The sequence below is a fragment of the Doryrhamphus excisus genome, chromosome 22 (assembly GCF_030265055.1).
Source record: "Doryrhamphus excisus isolate RoL2022-K1 chromosome 22, RoL_Dexc_1.0, whole genome shotgun sequence".
Lineage (NCBI taxonomy): Eukaryota > Metazoa > Chordata > Actinopteri > Syngnathiformes > Syngnathidae > Doryrhamphus > Doryrhamphus excisus.
In genome coordinates, this window is record NC_080487.1 from 4,954,829 (window position 1) to 4,980,100 (window position 25,272).

A 25,272-nucleotide genomic window follows, 5' to 3' on the forward strand; every position below is an offset into this window, starting at 1 on the left:
GGCCGTGCCTAGATATCTGCATCCACCATGTTTCTGTCACTTTAAGGTTATTAAGGTTATAGGACAATATTGGGCCGTGCCTAGATATCTGCACCACCATGTTTCTGTCACTTTAAGGTTATAGGACAACATTGGGCCGTGTCGAGATATCTGCATCCACCATGTTTCTGTCACTTTAAAGTTATAGGGCAACATTGGGCCATGCCTAGATATCTGCATCCACCATGTTTCTGTCACTTTAAAGTTATAGGGCAACATTGGGCCGTTCCTACAGGTCTGCATCCACCATGTTTCTGTCACTTTAAGGTTATTAAGGTTATAGGACAGCATTGGGCCGTGCCTAGATATCTGCACCACCATGTTTCTGTCACTTTAAGGTTATAGGACAACATTGGGCCGTGCCTAGATATCTGCAGCCACCATGTTTCTGTCACTTCATCTCGTTGAGTCTGTCTTTTTGAGTCATCTTTTGGCACGTGCGATGCTGCACCAGTGATGTGTTCTGACAGGTATTTTCTCGTGTGTATGCTGTTTAGGTTCTTGACGTGTTGTGTTCGCTTTGTGTGTGTCATGGTGTGGCAGTACGCTCCAACCAGCACCTGATCTGTGACAACCTACTGCCGGGAAGAGACTTGTTACTCCAGACACGTTTGATCAATCACATCACCAGGTATTGATACACAACCTGATGGCTGTCATGATATGACATTACATTGGTTATCAATGTTTGAATCTCATCTCCTGTTCCACAGTGTGAGTAACAACATCCATTTTCTCTGCTTTTAGCATACGTCCCAACATCTTCCTGGGCCTCAGTGAAGGCTCGGCACAGTACCGAAAGTGGTACTATGAGCTGATTATAGACCAAGCGTTGCCGTTTGTTACAGCTGAAGCATCACATCTCAGGGTGGGCTGGGCCAACACAAATGGCTACGTTCCCTCCCCCAGTGGGGGGGAGGGTTGGGGGGGCAATGGTGTAGGTGACGACCTCTACTCCTTTGGCTTTGATGGACTCCATCTTTGGTCAGGTGCGGGTTGTTTTTTTAAAAATTTTATTTATTATTTAATAGCGATTCAGAGTACAATAACCCCTCCTTTATTGCGCTTCATTGGTTCTAGACCTGGCTGTGATAAGTGAAGTCGGATTCCTTCTTCTTAAATTGAATATATTCATACTTATTACATATAAAACCTGTTTACCATCTCATAAATCCTTTTTGTAACATTATTAGAGCACTCTAAACATGAACTAGCACCCCTATAGTCACTTAAAGTTCATGTTAGCAAATATACTGTAGTACATATCATCTGAGAAGATAATCCATTTAAGACAGTTATAGGGGGGCAGAGTGGGGTTCAGACACCCCCGACATGGACACATCTACTGTTGCATACCCACAGAGGTTTATTATGAGCGGAACACAATGTGCATTTTGCAACTTTTTGGCCCAGTTCTGCTCAACTTGGGCCAGACGTGGTGTTCAGACTGTTACACTGTTAGAACACTGTTGGATGACTATAAATAGAACATTTACGAGCTGTGGATTGTGTCCCTGTAGGGCAGTGCTGGAGGTGTCTAGTAATGACAATTTGCAATGCTTGTCGCTGTTTATGCCTTACAGTCCAAAAGCAACCCAGTTTGGTGAATTGAAGACTCAAAAACATGGCTGACTGACGTCGGTGTCACATGCCCAATAGACGTCGGCTGATATCATTCTTAGTCTTTGGACTAGTGGAGCCAGCATTGCACAACTTTTTGTCCATCCATTTCTTATTACATATTGTTTAAATCATTCTGAAAATACACAAATCCCACGAACCTTGAGAAGCAGGCAGATGGCAAGGCACATTTGTAAGACCGGACCAAAACTCAGTGGGTCTTTGTGTTTCTGACAACCTTTCCCATGACCACACAGCAATGTGAGCATGAAAAGGTTTATGCTTTGGAATGCCGGTGCATTGATTTTAAACTGGACAAGCAAATTGCAACAGTTGTAAAATCCACCTTTTTCCTACTAAAGCTTTAAAGTCACTATATTTTTTAAGACTTTATTGGGTAATTGATCAAATCTAACATTTAACATTTCTAATTCCCAATGTTTCCCAATGCAGGCTGTATTGCAAGGACCGTCAGCTCACCTAACCAGCACCTTCTGAGAGCTGAGGATGTGGTGAGCTGCTGCTTGGATCTAAGCGTGCCCAGTATCTCCTTCAGGATCAATGGCCAACCGGTTCAGGGCATGTTTGAGAACTTCAACTCTGATGGCCTCTTTTTCCCTGTGGCCAGCTTCTCTGCTGGAGTCAAGTAAGTGGACGACTCAAAGTAATTCAGCCACAATTGATAAATGTATGTATTCATTTGACTCGTCCCCCCCACCCGACCCACTGTTGGACAGGCACTGTACCATGTACCATGTACCACATGTACCACACATACCATGTACCACATGTACCATGTACCACATGTACCATGTACCATTTATCATGTACCATGTACCATGTACCACACGTACCATGTACCACACGTACCCTGTACTATGTACCACACGTACCATGTACCACACGTACCAGGTACCATGTACCACAGGTACCATGTAACACAGGTACCATGTAACACAGGTACCATGTACCACACGTACCATGTACCACGTACCACACGTACCACACGTACCACGTACCACATACCATGTACCACCTACCACCTACCACGTACCACGTACCACGTACCATACGTAGCATGTACCACGTACCATGTACCGTGTACAATACGTACCATGTACCACGTACCGTGTACCACGTACCACGTACCATGTACCACGTGCCACGTGCCACGTACCATGTACCATGTACCACGTACCACGTACCACGTACCACGTACCATACGTTCCATGTACCACGTACCATACGTACCATGTACCATGTACCACGTACCATACGTACCATGTACCATGTACCATGTACCATACGTACCACACGTACCACCTACCACCTACCACGTACCACGTACCACGTACCACGTACCACGTACCACGTACCACGTACCATACGTTCCATGTACCACGTACCATACGTACCATGTACCATGTACCACGTACCATACGTACCATGTACCATGTACCATGTACCATGTACCATGTACCATACGTACCACACGTACCACGTACCACCTACCACCTACCACGTACCACGTACCACGTACCACGTACCACGTACCACGTACCACGTACCACGTACCACGTACCATACGTAGCATGTACCACGTACCATGTACCGTGTACAATACGTACCATGTACCACGTACCGTGTACCACGTACCACGTACCATGTACCACGTGCCACGTGCCACGTACCATGTACCACGTACCACGTACCACGTACCACGTACCACGTACCACGTACCACGTACCACGTACCACGTACCATACGTTCCATGTACCATACGTACCATGTACCATGTACCACGTACCATATGTACCATGTACCATGTACCATACGTACCACACGTACCACGTACCACGTACCACGTACCACGTACCACGTACCACGTACCATGTCCATTTTTTACCTGCTCACATTCCTTTCTGACTTCCCTTTTCTATAGGTTTCGTTTCCTACTTGGAGGTCGCCATGGAGAGTTTAAGTTCCTCCCTCCTCCAGGGTATGCTCCTTGCTTTGAGGCCGTGCTGCCCAGGGACAAACTGAAACTGGAGCCCTGCCAACACCAGACTGCAGCAAGCGAGCTTCAGGGACCCACGGTCACCATGAGCCAGACCGCCTTCACACCCATGCCTGTGAACACCAGCCAGGTACGGAGGACTGCATTATGGACACGGTCAGACAGACACATAGACTTCCTTCATTATGCAATTACGAACGCTCGCATGCATATACTCAACTTGCCCGTCTGTGTCTGTGAAGATCACACTCCCACCTCAGTTAGAGAGAATCCGGGAGAAGCTTGCAGAGAACATCCATGAGCTGTGGGTGATGAATAAGATTGAACTGGGCTGGACCTATGGTACAGTGAGTATCCAACATCCTTGGATCACAGATCTAAACTAGTTCACATCCATTGATCCCTTTGCATTATCTATAATATTGCAATTTGGCAATCATCTTTATGCCCACAAACTGACCTGTTTTTGGTATTATACTACTACTGTATACTATTGTAATATACCACTACTGTAATATTTCCATAGCATGAAAACTATCCTGTTCTAATATACTGTAAATCAGGGGTCTCAAACTCAATTTACCTGGGGGCCACTGGAGCTAGGGTCTGGGCAAGGCTGGTCCGCATCAGGTCCCCCCCCCCCCCAAAAAAACGCATTTATTAAAAACAGAAAAATATACAAACTTTTTCAGTGCTTTGGTTACGATTTTCTACAATAAAAGCTCTGATAAAACATTCCACTGTTCTCAAATATTTTAATACAATAATAATAATAAAACGGTAAATAATAAAAACTTAAGAAACCACATATAGTTGGTGGGTAGACAAATTATTTTTTTCAGATTAAAATGAACAAAGCATTATTAGAGCCCTGTAGACATGACAAAACACGACTATAGTCACATTTATACTTTTTTTATTTACAACATATTGCGCAACTGCAGGGTCTTGAGACACATGCTAACTCGCAAACTAAAGAGCTAGCGACCTAAACGGTAGCCTTCAAATTATTTCCTTTAAACTTAAATAGCCCAAAACTTACCACTTCCACACGAATAGGGAGGATAACTATTAACAGTTATTTAACCTTAAACATGAACATTAATCAAACGTAATAATTTTTTCTGGGTACATGATACCATACAGCATCCATATCAAACTTGCGCAGGCCGCACTAACATTAAACTTCCATATCAAGGCGGGGGCCTCAAACTAGTGTCCTGCGGGCCACATTTGGCCCGCGGGTCACGTGTTTGAGACCCCTGCTGTAAATTGATGTACATTTGCGGTCGTCTTACAGCAGTAAGGAAACCGATTATGGCTCATTGATTTCCAAGATTCCAAGATGTTTGTCACTGAAGTCCAGTCAAGCTTTTACACAGATGTTTGCGCTCCTTCCCAGATCTAAGCTCTCGTACCTTGTATGCATGTTTGGATACGTATGTCTGTTTAGGTACGAGACGACAACAAGCGGCAACACCCGTGTTTGGTGGAGTTCTCCAAGTTACCAGAACAGGAACGAAGCTACAACTTACAGATGTCGCTGGAGACTCTCAAGTAAAGCATCACTCCAACACGACGATACAATTTGCATATTGTCATACATTTCATTTATTTTCAGGTTGGTGGTTTTTGCAGCATTTTAGGATGGAGAGAACACATTCTTATACTAACTTGTAGACACCGTACCACTAAGATGTTTCTGCACCTTGTTCACAGTCTGGACTGTCCGTGCTGTCGTCACCCTATAATGACCTTCCCCGTGTCTTTATTATTTAACAGAACTCTTCTCGCTTTGGGCTGCCATGTTGGTCTTGCAGATGAACATGCCGTAGAGAAAGTCAAGAGCATGAAGCTGCCACAAAAGTCAGTTACGTCTTAGACATGACCACATGAAGCTTAATGACCTGTTTAATAGCGCCACATTTTTGTCTCTGTCAATGCAGCTATGAATTATCCAGTGGTTACAAACCTGCTCCCTTGGACCTCTGTCACATCAAACTCACCTCCACTCAGGAAGCAATGGTGGACAAATTAGCTGAAAATGCACACAACGTCTGGGCAAGAGATCGTATTCGTCAGGGGTGGACATATGGTATCCAACAGGTAATTGTACTATAGGGACAAAAGGTCTTATGGTTATAATTTGTCAGAATGTGTCTTGCCAACACTGCACAATCTAAACAACCATTGGAAAGATTACCATTGTGTTGTACTAATATTATATTAATTAATTCATTCATTTTCTACTGCTTTTTCCTCACGAGGGTCGCGGGGGGTACTGGAGCCTATCCCAGCTGTCTTCGGATGGGGGTACACCCTGGACTGGTGGCCAGCCAATCACAGGGCACATATAGACAAACAACCATTCACACTCACATTCATACCTATGGACAATTTGGAGTCACCAATTAACCTAGCATGTTTTTGGAATGTGGGAGGAAACCGGAGTACCCGGAGAAAACCCACGCATGCACGGGGAGAACATGCAAACTCCACACAGAGATGGCCGAGGGTGGAATTGAACCCTGGTCTCTTAGCTGTGAGGTCTGCGTGCTAACCACTCGCCCGCCGTGCCGCCTAATAATTTATTATTAGTATAAATATTATTATTTGCATATCCCTGCCCCTCAAAAGCCAAGTAAATAATGCAGGATGATGGGGGCAGGAAGTAACAACGTGCCTACACTTCCATACATTGTCTTCCCACACAGGAGTCCCCCCCGCCACCCAAGGGCGACGTTGTTTTAACAAAAATAAGTCTTCATTAGAGGAAGTAAACCGCTAGTAAAGGGCTAACATAATAAATGCTGTTGCTTTACCAGAAGAACGTATATACATAGGTCAATCTTCTCTTCTTTGTGTGTGTTTTCCTGTCAGGACGTGAAGAATCGTAGAAATCCTCGTCTGGTCCCTTACAGTCTTCTAGATGGAAGAACCAAGAAGTCTAACAAAGACAGTCTGAGAGAGGCCGTCAGGACTCTGCTGGGTTATGGATACAACCTGGAAGCGCCTGACCAGGATCACGGTAATATCCAGATAGCTTGTTCCATCATCCTCCCAACACCTGACCCCCACTTCTCCTTCCATAGCTCAATTTGATCCCAGCAATATGTCCACTGAAAGGTTCCGGATCTTCCGAGCTGAGAAAACGTATTGCGTGAATGCAGGAAAGTGGTACTTTGAGTGGGAGGTAAGGACGAGATAAGAGAACAATAGTCTTAGAATTAAGATCACAATGTGTCTTGGCCATTTATGCATCTGATATATGACAACAGATATACTCACTATCAAGTCCATTTTTCATTTTTTCATTTTTGTCCTAGGTATTAACAGCAGGAGAGATGAGGGTCGGCTGGGCAAGACCGGGCTGCCTCCAAGGCCAAGAATTGGGTTGTGATGATCAGGCTTTTGTCTTTGATGGGTTCAAGGTAGCTGTGTTTCTCTTGTACAACCCATTTATTCACAGAGGTATCATAATATCACTTCTCTTGGACTGGTCGCCAGCCAATCACAGGGCACATATAGACAAACAACCATTCACACTCACATTCATACCTATGGACTATTTGGAGTGGCCAATTAACCTAGCATGTTTTTGGAATGTGGGAGGAAACCCACGCATGCACGGGGAGAACATGCAAACTCCACACAGAGATGGCCGAGGGTGGAATCGGACCCTGGTGTCCTAGCTGTGAGGTCTGCGCGCTAACCACTAGACCGCCGTGCCGCCCACATACGTATATATGTTAGATAAAAGATTACTTTGAAGAATAATAGCCAAGATACCCAAGATATGAATGTGAGTGTGCATGGTTGTCTGTCTGTATGTATCATTCCCGGTGATTGACCAGTAGATGAATATAAATATATGTTATTAACATAATAAATATAAGCTGTGCCAAAAAGAACATCCATATCATTTATGTAATGCAGGTTCAGCGCTGGCACCAGGGCAATGAGCACTTTGGGCGTGCGTGGCAGACGGGTGATGTGGTGGGCTGCATGGTGGACCTGAATGAACACACCATGATGTTTACCCTGAATGGAGAAGTGCTGCTTGATGACTCTGGCTCAGATCTCGCCTTCAAAGAATTTGATGTTGGCGAAGGTTGGTGTTTTTGAAAAATGTTATTTAGGTCGTGTTTACTGGGTGTCGCTTTAAGGCAGGGGTGGGCCAGCCAGGGCCACATCGTGAACAATGACAGGATGCAAGGGCCGCTTTGATATTTTGCAAAGATACTTATGATATATAAGTCATAGACATTGTAAGAAAATCTATTAGAGCCCGCTACACATGAACTAACACCCCTATAGTCGTCTTTATACCGATACTACCCAATATAGTGGACAAAATAAGATTAAGTGAGCCATTTAAGGCATAGACCCACTATTGTGTCCCTTGGGGACCAGAGTAATGGACGGACAGGAGTGATGTTGGGGCTTCACAGTTGAGTTTTAGCTTGCGTGGATTACTGTAGCAACCAGAGCCTGGACACCAATTGGCCAGTGTTGAATACTACATATTTTTGTAGTACTACAAAACTGAGGCATATGAAAACCGAGGTTTGACTATCTTTGTTGTTTTTTTTTGTCCTAAGGTTTCATCCCGGTGTGCAGTGTGGGTGTGTGCCAAGTTGGGAGGATGAACTTTGGTAAAGACGTGAGCACCCTGAAGTACTTTACCATATGTGGTCTGCAGGAAGGCTACGAACCATTTGCTGTTAACATGAATCGAGATGTCACAATGTGGCACAGCAAGAGATTACCTCAGTTTGTACCTGTACCCACCAACCACCAACATATAGAGGTAACGTTTATTTCTTCCAATGGTATGGAAATCACATCTTATATGCTTGTACTTACCATATATGGGAATGGTAATGGTTTCATTTCATTTGAACATGCATCAGATTACAATTGAGTGCATCCCATAATCAGTTCACAGTTCCACATGTCCAAAAGGAGTAGGAAGAAGGCAAGCTTATTAAATCCTACCCCTCCATCTGTTACTTTTACAATCAGTAACTGTTACATTTGTTCACTTCCTGCTTTCCTAATATAGTTTTAATTTAATTTAATTTAATTTAATTTAATTTAATTTAATTTAATTTAATTTAATTTAATTTAATTTAATTTAATTTAATTTAATTTAATTTAATTTAATTTAATTTAATTTAATTTAATAATTCATTCATTTTCTTTTTTTTAAATTTTATTTATTTTTTTTGTCACGTACCGAAGTACGAAGTGATATGACCATACAATGACATAATGGGTATATTGCAGGTGCTTTTATTTTTGGAAATTCCCTGTCTATATACCTTTTATTATTTTCACACCCCCTATTTATACAGTTTATTGTAATTGACCATGGAGGGGAAACATACTTTGGATGCTCAGCGTGTCCTTGATAGATGGTGAATTGACAATAAAGAATCTTGAATATCGAAGGCAAGGGTGCCCAGGAAAACGGACAAACGTGCACATGGCAATATAGTATTCAAGCTGTTCATTTATTGTGTGATTTATTACTGCATTATTGCCCAAGACAGTATCTTCCTGAAGGAGAAAATCTTGTAGCTCACAGGATGAGACGTTTTGATAAGGTTAAGAAGGTCCCATGAAGTCCTGACTAAGATACAGTATCATTCCCTCTTTAAGGTGACAAGAATAGACGGGACAGTGGATTTGTGCCCTTGCCTGAAGGTCACCCAGAAATCATTTGGTTCGCAGAACAGCAACACCGACATTACTTTCTACAGACTAAGTATGCCCATTGAGTGTGCGGAATCCTTCTCCAGGTCTCCATCTAATGGTAGCCTTTTGTCACCCAAGAGGGTAAGATGAATATTCTCCCTAATTTGTTGCCAGGTAAGCTTTGCATATGCTTGAGAATCTATCTGTGTTACATATTCACTAGGAGCTGGATGACTTTGAAACCGTTTCAGACTTTGAGGTCCTGATGAAAACATCTCACGGTCACAACGGTCCAAGCGGTCCAGACAGAGCTGAGTTCAACAACCACAAAGATTACAACCAGGAGAAAACTTCTAAGCTCAAACAAAGGTGAAAAAGCTGAGGCTGTATGCAGCATCCGCAAATCTGTGACGATGTTATTTTGGACATCACAGGTTCATGCTGAAGAAGAATAAACCAGACAACTCGTGCCCCTCTTCGGCTCGGCTGTCAGAAGAAGTTATGCCTGATGACCGGGAGGATTTTGAATTCCTCATGCAAGCTTCTACTGTATGTCCAGATCAGTACTGTACACACCCGGATCCGCTTGGTCCTCGTTTACGCCACCATTTGCCATGATATGACGTAAATATTCTTTCTTACTGCAGCACTCTTACTCAGTGAGGATCTTCCCCGGTCAGGAGCCCAGCAATGTTTGGGTGGGCTGGGTCACCTCTGACTTCCATCAGTACGACCCTCACTTTGACTTGAACAAAGTGCAAACCGTTACGGTGACTTTGGGAGATGATAAAGGAAAAGTGCATGAGAGGTTTGTAAAATTGAATAGGCGAGCATCAATTATCCATCCATCCATCTGTTTTCTATGCCGCTTATCCCCATTGGGGGTATGCTGGAGCCTGGAGCATCAATTACTGAATTACTGTAGATGACAGCTAATATTAATAGCATTGTAATAACATTGTATGCTTCCTGCTGTGCATCTTCCAGTATAAAGCGCAGTAATTGCTACATGGTGTGGGCTGGAGAGAGCAGCAGTCCGGGTCAAGGAAGGCGAAACAACGGTTTAGAGATCGGATGTTTGGTTGACACGGCGAACGGACTACTGTCATTTACCGCTAATGGCAAAGAGCTCAGCACGTACTACCAGGTAACTTCAGATCACTCTATCATTATTATTCTTTATTTTCTTTATTTAACTTTGGCTTTTCAAATGAACACAGTACTTTAAGTCACATTTCCCGTGGACACTATTTGAGAACATACAGTTGAACCTTGCCTAGAGTGGAAACTGATGGGTGACATAGCTTATAGTTCCAGTTGCCATATTGCAAGATAGCTCATAGGAATTTAACATTTTGTCACAAAAATACACTAACAACACAGGAGGACTCACATAGTGTGTTAATGACATGACAAAACGCCATATTGTACGCTACCGTAGGATGCATGCAAACCGAGGTAATATAAAATAGTGGTGTACATTTTCAATGTTAACTGAAAAACATGCTAACCGAGGTTTTACTGTATCTGAATCGGCACACATGGATCATTCCGTGTTACACATTCCCAGGTGGAGCCCAGTACTAAACTCTTCCCGGCAGTCTTTGCCAAGGCGACCAGCCCGAGTGTCTTCCAATTCGAATTGGGGCGAATTAAGGTGAGACACACATGATCACTCTTCACTCTTCATTAACCTCATAACCTCATTATATGGAGTATATGCAAATTGCCATCATATAGCAAACTTTGTCCAAATGAAAGTAATTATGAAAAACGTCTGGCCATGACTATAGCTCATGTTGTGATTAGAAGTTGTAAATATAATTATGTGTTATATATGAATTGGGCAACTCCAAATTGTCCATAGGTATGAATGTGAGTGTGAATGGTTGTTTGTCTATATGTGCCCTGTGATTGGCTGGCCACCAGTCCAGGGTGTACCCCGCCTCTCGCCCAAAGATAGCTGGGATAGGCTCCAGCACACACACCCCCCCGCCGACCCTCGTGAGGAAAAGTGGTGGAAAATTAATGAATTAATAATCAGGTGCGGCACGGTGGTCGAGTGGTTAGCGTGCAGACCTCACAGCTAGGAGACCAGGGTTCAATTCCACCCTCGGCCATCTCTGTGTGGAGTTTGCATGTTCTCCCCGTGCATGCGTTCCAAAAACATGCTAGGTTAATTGGCCACTCCAAATTGTCCATAGGTATGAATGTGAGTGTGAATGGTTGTTTGTCTATATGTGCCCTGTGATTGGCTGGCCACCAGTACCCTGCCTCTCACCTGAAGACAGCTGGGATAGGCTCCAGCACCCCTGCGACCCTCGTGAGGAAAAAGTGGGCAAAAATGATGTGGCTTTGCTAAAACCAAAACCAAAACTAAAACTAGTATTTGACTGACATCATATTGCTGTCCCTTATTTAGAATATGATGCCTCTGTCAGCTGGTTTATTTCCAAGCGAGAGGAAGAATCCCATCCCCCAATGTCCTCCACGGTTACATGTCCAGTTCCTCACTCCTGTATTGTGGAGTCGCGTTCCCAATCACTTTCCCAAGGTAAGACACCCGCATGATGCTTTTTCAAAAGTGCTTGTGGGTTAAAAATTATCGTCGCAGGTTTCCGTATCCAGAGTGAATGACCGACATGGCTGGCTGACGCACTGCAACGAACCTCTGCAGTTTCTGTCTCTGCACATACCTGAAGAGAACAGGTGGGCTGCATGTTGACGTCCCATATATTTCAATGCCCTTCCTCTGTTCTCTCATTTCTAAGTGGGTCTGTGTGTGTCGTTTAGGTCGGTGGATGTCCTGGAGCTATCCGAGAGGAAGGACTTATTAAAGTTTCACTATCACACCCTGAGACTATACTCTGCAATCTGTGCTTTGGGAAACAATCGAGTGGCTCATGCCCTTTGCTCCCATGTGGATGAGGCACAGCTCTTGCATGCTATCGAGAATAAATATATGCCAGGTAAGTCCATAGCTTTGGAAAAAACAACATACACTAAAACAAAGAGTAAATTGGACTTCATTCATATTTTACAGCAAAACTGCTCACCATTGTATGAAGCATATGTCATGGGCTCAGTCTGTCAGCTGTTGCCTTGGAAACCGCAAGGTTGCCGATCCAAGGCCTGCTGTACTGAACATTTGTTACAAATGATTGTGAGAACACGCTCATGACTTAGTGAGCCAACATCTTAGTCAGTAAACTGGTGTTGGCTCATTGGTTAGCTGGCTGATAGGGGGAATATATGCAAATGATATGGAATAAGTATGCCCGTCAGTAATGATATGGAATAAGTATGCCTGTCAGTAATGATATGGAATAAGTATGCCCGTCGGTAATGATATGGAATAAGTATGCCTGTCAGTAATGATATGGAATAAGTATACCCGTCAGTAATGATATGGAATAAGTATGCACATCAGTAATTATATGGAATAAGTATGCTCGTCAGTAATGATATTGAATAAGTATGCCCATCAGTAATGATATGGAATAATGGAATAAGTATGCCCGTCAGTAATGATATGGAATAAGTATGCCCATCAGTAATGATATGGAATAGGTATGCCCGTCAGTAATGATATGGAATAAGTATACCCATCAGTAATGATATGGAATAAGTATACCCATCAGTAATGATATGGAATAAGTATGCCCGTCAGCAATGATATGGAATAAGTATGCACATCAGTAATGATATGGAATAAGTATGCCCCCGTCCATAATGACATGGAATAGGTATGCACATCAGTAATGATATGGAATAAGTATGCACATCAGTAATGATATGGAATAAGTATGCCCGTCATCAATGATATGGAATAAGTATGCCTGTCAGTAATGATATGGAATAAGTATGCCCGTCCGTAATGATATGGAATAAGTATGCCATTCAGTAATGATATGACAAAGTACAACTACTGCATGAAATGAACTTGCTTCCAGGAATAAAACAGTGGTAAACATAAGATACAGTATAAAATAATAAGATTGACTATGGAATAAGTATGCCCGTCAGTAATGATATGGAATAAGTATACCCGTCAGTAATGATATGGAATAAGTATGTATGCCCGTCAGTAATGATATGGAATAAGTATGCCCACCAATAATGATATGGAATAAGTATGCCCGTCAGCAATGATATGGAATAAGTATGCCCATCAGTAATGATATGGAATAAGTATGCACATCAGTAATGATATGGAATAAGTATGCCCCCGTCCATAATTATATGGAATAGGTATGCACATCAGTAATGATATGGAATAAGTATGCCCGTCATCAATGATATGGAATAAGTATGCACATCAGCAATGATATGGAATAAGTATGCCCGTCAGTAATAATATGGAATAAGTATGCCCGTCCGTAATGATATGGAATAAGTATGCCATTCAGTAATGATATGACAAAGTACAACTACTGCATGAAATGAACTTGCTTCCAGGAATAAAACAGTAGTAAACATAAGATACAGTATAAAATAATAAGATTGACTGGGTTTCATTTCAACTACTCCATAAAACTAGAATGCTTCCTGCTAAGCACCCCATTATTAAGAGCATGAAAAGTCCCAACAGTAATGTTTCTGTGTGATGTCTTTATCGTAGGTCTGCTTCGTACAGGCTACTATGACCTCCTGATTGACATCCACCTGAGCAGCTATGCCACAGCTCGCCTCATGATGAACAATGAGTATATTGTTCCAATGACAGGGGAAACCAAGAGTATAACCCTTTTTCCCGATGACAAGAGGAAACACGGACTTCCTGGCATTGGTCTCAGCACCTCCCTGAGACCCAGAATGCATTTTTCATCTCCGAGTTTCGTCTGTGGGCCTGGATCGTCATCTCGAACCTCTTGCAACAATGGATCGGGATCGGGAGAGTCTTACCAGTACAGTCCTGAATTCCCTCTGGACAAACTAAAAACAAAAACAATAGAAATGCTGACAGAGGCGGTCTGTGAGGGGAATATGCACGTAAGGGATCCAATAGGGGGCAGCACAGAATTCCTCTTTGTCCCGCTCATAAAGCTGTTATACACCATGCTCATCATGGGGGTTTTCCAAAACGGAGATTTGAAGAACATACTGCGTCTGATCGAGCCGTCTGTGTTCTCCAAACGATGTGAAGGGCAGGAGGACATGCATAGGGAGGTGGGACTGGGAAAAGTGGCGACAGAAGGGGGAGGAGAGGACGAAGGAAGAAACTTGCCCAAAGAGGGACTGTTGGAGATGAAACTCCCGGAATCGGTCAAACTTCAGGTAAATAAACTGTAAAGGTAAACTACCTTTTCTATCTATCCATCCATCCATCCATCCATCCATCCATCCATCCATCCATCCATCCATCCAACCAACCAACGATCCAACCATCCAACCATCCAACCATCCATCCATCCAATCAACCAACGATCCAACCATCCATCCAATCAACCAACCATCCATCCAACCATCCAACATCCATCCATCCAACCATCCAACATCCATCCAACCATCCAACATCCATCCATCCAACCATCCAACATCCATCCAACCATCCAACATCCATCCATCCAACCATCCAACATCCATCCATCCAACCATCCAACCATCCAACATCCATTCATCCATCCATCCATCCATCCATCCACCCACCATACATATAAACATATATATATATATATGATGAACTGGTATGACTTCTGCACGCTGCTTGTGTGCCACAGATGTGCCATGTTCTGCAGTACCTGTGTGACTGCCAGGTGCGTCATCGTATTGAAGCAGTGGTCGCCTTCTCTGACGACTTTGTGGCCTCGCTCCAAGAAAACCAGAGGTTTCGCTACAACGAGGTGATGCTTGCGCTCAACATGTCTGCTGCTCTCACCGCCAAGAAGACCAAAGAGTTCAGATCCCCTCCTCAGGAACAGGTACACTGAAAAAAATGATACTTTAGATCAACTTTGAAAAATTACTGTAATTTGTTATACCTTTTTTTTTCTCAAATTAAATTTATGATGTGGTTGAAAGCATACATTTTGATTTACTGGAAATACATTTTTGACCTTAAGACAAAAAAAGAAACTGCATTCATACAAAGTAAAAATATAATTAAATAAAATAATTTATATTATTTTTAATAATATAATAATATTATTATGATAATAATAATTTAATTAAAATAAACAAAGACAATGTAAACAATTTTTATCCTTTGTTACAACTTAATTTTTCATTCAGATCAACATGCTGCTGAACTTTAAGAAAGAGAAGCAAGACTGCCCATGTCCCGACTACATCCAGGAACAGCTCCTTGACTTCCACGAAGACCTCATGATCCACTGTGGTAAGCTTACATTTACATACTGTTAACCAAACTTGCATGTGCATTGGGAGGAGTACAGTACGGAAGCGAGTATTTAGTTTTAGTGAATCAATCTTTTCAATGGTACATTTGTGTCAATAATTTACATTTTACACTGTAAGTGAGACAAAACCAAATTTGAGTTAGCAATTTCTTGCAAGGCGGCACGGCGGTCGAGTGTTTAGCTAGGAGACCTGGGTTCAATTCCACCCTCGGCGATCTCTGTGTGGAATTTGCATGTTCTCCCCGTGCATGCGCGGGTTTTCTCTGGGTACTCCGGTTTCCTCCTACATTCCAAAAACATGCTAGGTTAATTGGCGACTCCAAATTATCCATAGGTATGAATGTGAGTGTGAATGGTTGTTTGTCTATATGTGCCCTGTGATTGGCTGGCCACCAGTCCAGGGTGTACCCCGCCTCTCGCCCGAAGACAGCTGGGATAGGCTCCAGCCTGTCTGCATTATCTTACATACAGCATCTTTGTCCTGTCAGGCATAGAGTTGGATGAAGATGGCGCTCTCCACAGCGACTGTGATTTCACCATTCGCGGTCGACTCATGTCGTTGGTGGAAAAAGTGTCTAACTTGAAGAAGAAGATGGCTAACCTTCCCACGGAAAAAGCAGATCGGAAACCAAGTAAGTCGACTGTACTTCATGGTGTGTCTATACACATATTGTACATACAGTACACAAACTGTACGTATATTGCTGCATGCAAGATGTGCCATTCATCAGCATCCGCTTCTTCAGGTACGTTACAGCAGTTGGTTTCAGACACGATGGTTCGCTGGTCTCAGGAGTCGCTGATTGAGGATCCGGAGCTGGTCAGAGCCATGTTTGTCCTGTTGCACCGGCAGTACGACGGCATTGGAGGACAGGTTCTTGACTTTGTTGTTTATTGTTGAATTATCTGTATGTGCTACCTGTTAGCATTTCAACTGTATGATTATCTTTAAAGCATACACACCATAACATTGTCCACTTTGTGGTACTGTTTTGGAATAACAGTCTCAAAAGAATCATGACGATGATAGAATGGTATCTCCCTGCCTAGGCCCGGGCGCTTCCTAAGACCTACACAATCAACTCTGTATCGATCGAGGAAACCATCAATTTGCTGGCCGCTTTAGGTCAGATCAGATCGCTGCTGAGTGTACGCATGGGTAGAGAAGAGGAGAAACTTATGATCAGAGGTTTAGGGTGAGAAAAGCTGAAATCCTTGCTCATGTCATTCCATTTGTCAGACAATTTCCGCCTCATCGTACACGTTGTGAGTAACCCTTCCTCTGCAGGGATATTATGAACAACAAGGTGTTCTACCAGCATCCTAATCTGATGAGAGCCCTGGGGATGCACGAGACGGTCATGGAGGTTATGGTGAACGTTCTCAGTGGAGGAGACTGCAAGGTATAATGGTTAGCTCAAGGCGCTTTATACATGGAGCATGAAAATCCCCAATTCATTGTTTAAGATTATTTTAGTGTTAGCATACAAAAATAAGGAAAATTGATGGCTTGTAAGAACATCACAATGTAACATTTTTGTTGTTTTGCAGGAAATCACTTTCCCTAAAATGGTGGCCAACTGTTGTCGCTTTCTTTGTTACTTCTGTCGAATTAGCCGTCAAAACCAGAAAGCGATGTTTGACCATCTGAGCTACCTACTGGAGAACAGTAGTGTTGGCCTTGGTAAGTCACTGTATGTGTGTGTGTGTGGGGGGGGGGGGGGGGGGTAAAAGTGACTATAGGGGTGTTATTTCATGTCTAGAGGGCTCTAATTATGTTAAACTTATCATTTTGTGACTGTAGGGGGGGTAAAAGTGACTAAAAAAGGTGACTATAGGGGTGTTATTTCATGTTTAAAGGGCTCTAATTATGTTAAACTTATCATTTTGTGACTGTGTGGGGGGTAAAAGTGACTAAAAAAGTGACTATAGGGATGTTATTTCAAGTCTAGAGGGGCTCTAATTATGTTAAACTTATCATTTTGTGACTGTGGGGGGGGAGTGACTAAAAAAGTGACTATAGGGGTGTTATTTCATGTCTAGAGGGCTCTAATCATGTTAAACCTATCATTTTGTGACTGTGGGGGGGTAAAAGTGACTAAAAAAGTGACTATAGGGGTGTTATTCCATGTCTAGAGGGCTCTAATTATGTTAAACTTATCATTTTGTGACGGGGGAGTGACTAAAAAGTGACTATGGGGTGTTATTTCAGATCTAGAAGGCTCTTGTTATTTTGAACTTATTTTGTGACATATCATTTCACAAAATCACATCTTGCTATGAGAAACAAATCAGAAAGTCAGCATTTCAAAAATAATAATTCTCAGTCACTGACAGCTGTACTAATATTTTAATACTGAGCTTTTTCATGTAGCACATTAGTAAACAAACTACAGTAAGATGTAGTACAGCGATGCAAACTCCAACCAGAAGATAGTAAAATGAATACCGTACATCGATGACAGTTTGATTAAGGCTCAGCATCATAATCACAATGTTTGTGCTTCCACCGGGTGTTTTCCTAGGCATGCCCAGATAAATGGCCGAAAGGTTGAGGTTTTACTTGTTTTACCTTTTGGTACCCCCCTTTAGCATCCCCATCGATGCGAGGATCCACCCCACTCGATGTGGCTGCAGCATCGGTGATGGATAATAATGAGCTGGCCCTTGCTTTGAGAGAGCCAGATTTAGAGAAGGTAAATGCACTTTTTATTTTGTGTGTTCCATGTTTGAAGCAATCTTGGAAAGATAATTCATCAGTGCATTGGTCTTTGCTAGTTTATCCCAAAACGTTCTTCTTAAATAATCCTTCAAAATGTTCTTGTAATATTATAACTTTATTCCTATGAATATTTTTCCAACCTAATTTACCTCAAATTACTACTTTATTTTGTTAGTTTGTTGGTAATAGTGGGCCACACGATGGGCAAGTGGTTAGCATGTTGGCCCCACAGTCAGGAGATGAAGACCTGGGTTGCTCCAGATTGACTTTGTGCTACATGACAAATGTAGGGAGGAAGTACGTTGAGGATTTCAGCCATGATGATTTTCATGTGTAATTGAACTTACATTGACAAAACACACTGAGGCCAGTTATCAAGTCATATTTTCTTCCCAGGTGGTGCAGTATTTGGCGGGCTGTGGACTGCAGAGCTGCACAATGCTGGTACGCAAAGGATATCCTGACATCGGCTGGAACCCCGTGGAAGGAGAACGCTACCTGGACTTCCTGCGCTTTGCCGTCTTCTGCAATGGTGACTGTTCTTATTCACAGGTTATTCATCATCAGATCGGCAGGACTGGCTTTGACGTATAGCTGGTTTCTCTGGGGCCAGGTGAGAGTGTGGAAGAGAACGCCAACCTCGTGGTGAGACTTCTGATTCGCCGACCGGAATGCTTCGGCCCCGCGCTTCGGGGAGAGGGTGGCGATGGGTTGCTGGCAACGATGGAAGGAGCAATTATGATTTCTCAGGATCCCTCTCGAGATGGTCCTTCTCCTACATCAGAGAGCAGCAAGAATCTGTAAGAAAGTCTTTGCTTATTTTGTTATAGTCAATCATGGCGCATATTTGCATGTGATCGCTATTCTGTTTACTATTTATTACATTTAATAGAATTCTACTTACACTTAGTTGCTTTGTGGCTTTAAAATAAGTCACATGACATTCATTCTTTCATTCAATTTAATTTAACAGTTTTATTATTATTATGTCGCCCTGCAACTTAAAAAAAACGCATTTATTAAAAACAGAAAAATATACAAACTTTTTCAGTGCTTTGGTTCCGATTCCACTGTTCTCAAATATCTTAATTTTTATTTTTCTGCACAAAATAAGATGAAAAATAAATAAACAAATCAAAAATAAAGAAAATCAATCAATCAGTAATAAATAAATAAATAAAATAATAATAATAAAACAGCAAATAATAAAAACTTAAGAAACCACATATAGTTGGTGGGTAGACAAATTATTTTTTTTCAGATGAAAATGAACAAAGCATTATTAGAGCCCTGTAGACATGACAAAACACGACTATAGTCACATTTATACTCTTTTTATTTACAACATATTGCGCAACTGCAGGGTCTTGAGACACATGCTAACTCGCAAACTAGAGAGCTAGCGACATAAACGGTAGCCTTCAAGTTATTTCCTTTAAACTTAAATAGCCAAAAACTTACCACTTCCACACAGATAGGGAGGATAACTATTAACAGTTATTTAACATTTAACATGAACATTAATCAAACGTAATAATTTTTTCTGGGTACATGATACCATACAGCATCCATATCAAACTTGCGCGGGCCGCACTAACATTAAACTTTCATATCAAGGCGGGGGCCTCAAACTAGTGTCCTGCGGGCCACATTTGGCCCGCGGGCCGCGTGTTTGAGACCCCTGAGTTAAAATGTGATGAGCTGTAATTGTGACTCCATTGTTGTATTTGTGATAGCAGTGATGGGTCCAAGGAAGAAGATGACACCATCCACTTGGGGAATGCCATCATGACCTTCTACGCGGCTCTCATTGACCTGCTTGGACGTTGTGGCCCAGAGATGCACGTGAGTGACAAAACACAGCCAAAGTCCGAGAACAGATCCTCATCTAATTGATCATTGTCGTTCTTTTGCATCAGCTGATACATGCCGGTAAAGGTGAAGCAGTCCGCATCAGAGCCATTTTAAGGTCTCTTATTCCCATTGAAGACCTTGTGGGTGTCATCAGCATTCCTTTCTCCATGCCGAGCCTCTCTAAAGGTAAATGCATCACTGCTGTCATCATCATCAACATCATCATCGTCAGGAATCCTTTACAATGTGTGTGCATGTACACATGCGTAGATGGGACGGTGTTGGAGCCAGACATGTCCGCTGGTTTCTGTCCGGATCATAAAGCTGCCATGGTTCTGTTTCTGGACCGGGTTTATGGTGTCGAAGACCAGAATTTTCTCCTCCATCTGCTGGAAGTGGGCTTCCTACCTGATCTCAGAGCTGCAGCTTCTTTGGACACTGTAAGTAGAGTCTGTAGACCGCCACCGTTTTATTGTTGGAATTGATGCGGTGGAGTGACCCCTACCTGAGGGGAGGGGAAGACCGAGGAGCTCAGGTTGGAAGTGGTGACTTTGGAGAGTAATCATTTTGGAGTTTGGTTTTGTGGGACTGGATGTTGAACCCGTGGAAGATAATTGCACCAGGGAGAAGGTAGATGATGATGGTGAAGGTGGATGTGTTACATAATGATGGTTTTAATCTTCAATTTGTTGACATAAGTCATACAATTAATCTTGTCCTGGCGCTTTAAACCAATGAGATTCCCATTTAGCCTTTTCCGGTCTAACACATTCAGACATGCACTTTGATTTGGCCTCGGGTTCTGCACTCGGAATGCTTTTGGTGATCCCCTTTAATGATTCTTTCATGCGGTTCTTATACTTTCCTCTCTGTGCTTCCTTGTCTCTGTGTTAGGTTGCTCTCAGTGCCACAGATATGGCTCTTGCCCTCAACAGGTACCTGTGTACGGCGGTGTTACCACTACTGACCAAATGTGCACCACTGTTCCACGGGACCGAGCCACATGCGTCACTGATCGATTCCCTCCTCCACACGGTTTACCGTCTGTCCAAAGGCTGCTGCCTTACCAAAGCACAGAGAGATTCTATTGAAGAATGTCTACTTGCAGTTTGCGGGTAAGAGGACTTAATAATAATGATAATGATAATGATAATCATTAGGATAATGATAATGATTTAGATTATTATATAATATATAATATATAATATATAATATATAATATATAATATATAATATATAATATATAATATATAATATATAATATATTATTATATATTATTAGTATGTATAATAATATATATAATTATTATTATTATTAATTTAATTGGTTAAATAATAATATTGGTAGTAATAATAATTATTTAAAATAATAATTATTACTAAAAATAATAAACAAAATGGGTTAAATAATATTATTATTATTACACACAATAATATTACACACAACTCTCACAAGAATAATAATAATTATAATAATAATAATTATTATTATTATATAATTATTATAATATTATTATAATAATATAATATATATATAATAATAATAATAATAATGATTATTATGATTACATACAATAATATTACACACAACTCTCACAATAATAATAAAATTCTAATAATTATTATTATTACACACAATAATATTACACACAACTCTCAATAATATAATAATTATTATTGTATTATTATTGTATTATTATTATTATTATTATTATTATTATTATTATTATTATTATTATTATTATTATTATTATTATTATTATTATTGGTTACATGGTTACTGTAAATGAATTTATTCCTACTATATCATGGCATTGTATCTCCACAGTAAGCTGAGGCCTTCCATGATGCAACATCTACTGCGGAGGCTTGTGTTTGACATTCCTTTGCTTAGTGAACACACCAAGATGCCTTTGAAGGTGAGGACTCTTTTCTTTTCTTCTCCCAATGTATTTTCTTCCTTTATGGAAAAACATCATCAGTGCAAACGTAGCGACATACCGCATAGAATAACACTACGGAAGCCCACTAACATAGAAATAACATTTGGGAATCCATTTTGACTTGATTGAAACTACTATTTTTTGGAGTATTTTCCACGAATGAGTTGAGAGTGAAAATCTACAGATTCAAGATGGAAACACTGATGATATTAACACAAAAAAAGGAGCAGAGCTGCAGTGTTGGCAGATCATCGCAGATCATAACACACGCTTAACTGACCTTGACCTGAATATAAGACGACAATGTAACACAATCACTTCCACTGCTTTGCAGTAAGTGTATGAGATAAGCTTGGAATTTCATTTTCATAAAGTACACATGTTCTTCTTTTCTGTCAACAGCTTTTGACCAATCACTTTGAGCGTTGTTGGAAGTATTATTGCCTGGCTGGAGGCTGGGCGAGTTTTGGAGCTGCATCCGATGAAGAGCTTCACCTTTCCAGGAAATTGTTCTGGGGAATATTTGATGCTCTCTCTCACAAGGTAGGTAGACATTGGTAACTAAGGTAACTTATTGTCTAGTCTGTTTTGTTCCATTGGAGGGATGGTGGAGGTGGCTTGGTCACCGGTCAATCAGGGCATGTAGACAAAGGTAACCTTTCATACGCCTGGATGGAATTCATATGAGTCAACCACTGAATCAGGGGCGTCCAAACTTTTTCCACCTCGGGCCGCATATCCAAAAGTTTCTGTTCTTACTGAGCAGCAGGGGGTGCTGCTGAGAGGCCCACCCGGATCCAAAGCAACCATGAGTGAACAGAACTAAGCTACTCAAGCTACTTGGAAGCATCCGCATTTGTTCTGCTTGTCTCCTCTTAGTTGTATCAATCAACAAATAAGAAAATGAATAAGTATTAATATCCTTTGAAATGAAAAATTGTCTTTTCTTCAGCCTTATGACCAGGAGCTGTTTAAACTGGCATTGTTATGCCTAAGTGCAGTAGCAGGAGCTCTTCCTCCAGACTACATGGAGTCCAACTACATGGCCCTGATGGAGAAGCAGTCGTCCATGGACTCTGACGGAAACTTCACTCCACGGCCTGCAGACACAGCAACGTATAAACCATACGTATTATTGTATTAGAATTATTATACGTATTATTGAGTTCCTAATGACAGAGGTGTCGTTCATGGTCATGTTTACAGTGGTACAGTGGTGCCTTGGTTAGCATCATTAGTTCCCTTTCAGAAGGTGCGACTCAAGCCAAAACGGACTCTAATCAAGGCAAGTTTATAGAGAGTAGAGAATAGAACGAGGACTGTAACATCAAAACATGAAAAACATGAAAAATAAATAAACAAATCAAGAATAAAGAAAATCAATAAATCAGTAATAAATAAATATAATAATAATAATAAAACGGCAAATAATAAAAACTTAAGTTAAATAGCCAAAAATTTACCACTTCCACACGGATAGGGAGGATAACTATTAACAGTTATTTAACCTTTAACATGAACATTAATTAAACATAATAATTTTTTCTGGGTACATGATACCATACAGCATCCATATCAAACTTGCGCGGGCCGCACTAACATTAAACTTTCATATCGAGGGCGGGGGCCTCAAACTAGAGTCCTGCGGGCCACATTTGGCCCGCGGGCCGCGTGTTTGAGACCCTTGCCTTACAGGCTGCCGTAGTGTCACAAGGTTCGCCTTGGGCATGTGATCCAAGATGGCCTCTGTGAACAAGTTTGTCTCGTGCGCCATATTGCATGCTAACCAGGCGGGTGAATGCAAACCAAGGCAAATTTTCAACATCAATTGTGTTAACTGTGTTATGTTAACTGAAAACTGGGGCGGCCATTAACCAAGGTACCACTGTATTTATCTTTATTTGACAATACCCAGGTTGATTAGTTTATACCGTGAAGTATTTGTACTAATTGAAGTACATTTGATAAGGGGAGCTTTTGCAATGTCATATTTACTTTATGATTGTGGTCTTTTCCAGTGTGACTATCCCAGAAAAACTGGATCTGGTCATATCCAGATATGCAGAGCATAACCACGAGAAGTGGTGTCTGGAAAAGGTAAGTCATATCGGGTGCCTTTAATTGTCCAGTCCTAAATGAAATACTGTTACTCGGTTATGTGTGTTTTGCAGTTTTCCATTGGCTGGTCGTATGGGGAAAATATATGTGAAGCTTCCAGGAGCCACAATTTACTAAAACCGTTTAAGGGGCTTGCTGAGAAGGTCATCTCCATCATCAATAATCATTTACATATAACAAACATTTGTGCTTTGCAGTGATAGTAGCAATGGAAACCATATGTTTAATAATAATTGTGTAATGTTGGTCTATTTTGATAGGATAAAGAGTTATACTACGGGCCAATCAGAGAGTCCCTGAAGACCATGCTTTGTTGGGGCTGGAGTATCAACAGGATCAGAGAGAGCGACGCTGCCAACCTCAATAACAAATCTCGTCGGATATCGCAGGTCAGCCAGGTATAAAACATCACGTGTGTCTGCAATGTTTAGCATCAATTTGAAAAGAATTTGGATGATATAAAATAATAATAATGATCATTTCTTCCCCAGCTTTCCTTTGAAGGAACTCAGATTTTCAACCCCAGTCCGATTGATATGAGCAATGTTACGCTCTCCAGAGACATGCAGGTACTACGCATACACACAAGTATATGTATGTATATATATACATTAGGGTGAATTTTAGGTGAATTATTGAATTTTGATATGGCTGGGTACTAAAAGTGTTCCAATATATGTAGAAACAACACATATAAAATATTTTTCCAATACATGATTATTTAGGGGTGCCACCATACATCTGTTTTTGTGGAATAAAGTGGTGAACAGTTCAATGGTCGCCATGGAGATTTGAGGTCAGCAAAGACTGCAGCTCAAGAACTCTAAGGTGATATTTATGTTTTTGTTGGTATTTATACTCCTATTACATATTAGTAGCAAATTTGTGGTTTTGTCTTTG

General features: G+C 41.4%; 1 protein-coding gene across 8 annotated transcripts in view; it reads left to right on the plus strand.

Annotated features, from left to right (window-relative positions):
* Positions 1-25,272, plus strand: part of ryr2a (ryanodine receptor 2a (cardiac)) — a 73,734-nt gene that overhangs the window by 17,385 nt on the left and 31,077 nt on the right. For 5 of the 8 annotated variants that reach the window (XM_058061892.1, XM_058061897.1, XM_058061894.1 and 2 more), the window contains exons 17-60: positions 537-670; positions 787-1,028; positions 2,113-2,305; positions 3,602-3,806; positions 3,919-4,023; positions 5,130-5,233; positions 5,459-5,542; positions 5,623-5,782; positions 6,557-6,704; positions 6,769-6,869; positions 7,003-7,107; positions 7,613-7,787; positions 8,278-8,486; positions 9,341-9,517; positions 9,600-9,745; positions 9,811-9,925; positions 10,024-10,184; positions 10,364-10,523; positions 10,947-11,033; positions 11,799-11,930; positions 11,991-12,085; positions 12,170-12,345; positions 13,998-14,653; positions 15,097-15,297; positions 15,608-15,713; positions 16,224-16,367; positions 16,482-16,609; positions 16,786-16,931; positions 17,024-17,138; positions 17,287-17,419; positions 18,328-18,431; positions 18,854-18,989; positions 19,071-19,257; positions 20,194-20,302; positions 20,377-20,497; positions 20,582-20,751; positions 21,206-21,426; positions 22,140-22,230; positions 22,657-22,797; positions 23,207-23,370; positions 24,273-24,351; positions 24,426-24,515; positions 24,633-24,770; positions 24,864-24,941. In XM_058061892.1, the coding sequence (XP_057917875.1) occupies positions 537-670; positions 787-1,028; positions 2,113-2,305; positions 3,602-3,806; positions 3,919-4,023; positions 5,130-5,233; positions 5,459-5,542; positions 5,623-5,782; positions 6,557-6,704; positions 6,769-6,869; positions 7,003-7,107; positions 7,613-7,787; positions 8,278-8,486; positions 9,341-9,517; positions 9,600-9,745; positions 9,811-9,925; positions 10,024-10,184; positions 10,364-10,523; positions 10,947-11,033; positions 11,799-11,930; positions 11,991-12,085; positions 12,170-12,345; positions 13,998-14,653; positions 15,097-15,297; positions 15,608-15,713; positions 16,224-16,367; positions 16,482-16,609; positions 16,786-16,931; positions 17,024-17,138; positions 17,287-17,419; positions 18,328-18,431; positions 18,854-18,989; positions 19,071-19,257; positions 20,194-20,302; positions 20,377-20,497; positions 20,582-20,751; positions 21,206-21,426; positions 22,140-22,230; positions 22,657-22,797; positions 23,207-23,370; positions 24,273-24,351; positions 24,426-24,515; positions 24,633-24,770; positions 24,864-24,941 (6,672 nt within the window). The remainder of the gene's footprint in view (positions 1-536; positions 671-786; positions 1,029-2,112; positions 2,306-3,601; positions 3,807-3,918; positions 4,024-5,129; positions 5,234-5,458; positions 5,543-5,622; positions 5,783-6,556; positions 6,705-6,768; positions 6,870-7,002; positions 7,108-7,612; positions 7,788-8,277; positions 8,487-9,340; positions 9,518-9,599; positions 9,746-9,810; positions 9,926-10,023; positions 10,185-10,363; positions 10,524-10,946; positions 11,034-11,798; positions 11,931-11,990; positions 12,086-12,169; positions 12,346-13,997; positions 14,654-15,096; positions 15,298-15,607; positions 15,714-16,223; positions 16,368-16,481; positions 16,610-16,785; positions 16,932-17,023; positions 17,139-17,286; positions 17,420-18,327; positions 18,432-18,853; positions 18,990-19,070; positions 19,258-20,193; positions 20,303-20,376; positions 20,498-20,581; positions 20,752-21,205; positions 21,427-22,139; positions 22,231-22,656; positions 22,798-23,206; positions 23,371-24,272; positions 24,352-24,425; positions 24,516-24,632; positions 24,771-24,863; positions 24,942-25,272) is intronic. The other 3 variants (XM_058061898.1, XM_058061896.1, XM_058061899.1) reach the window with 3 other exon arrangements.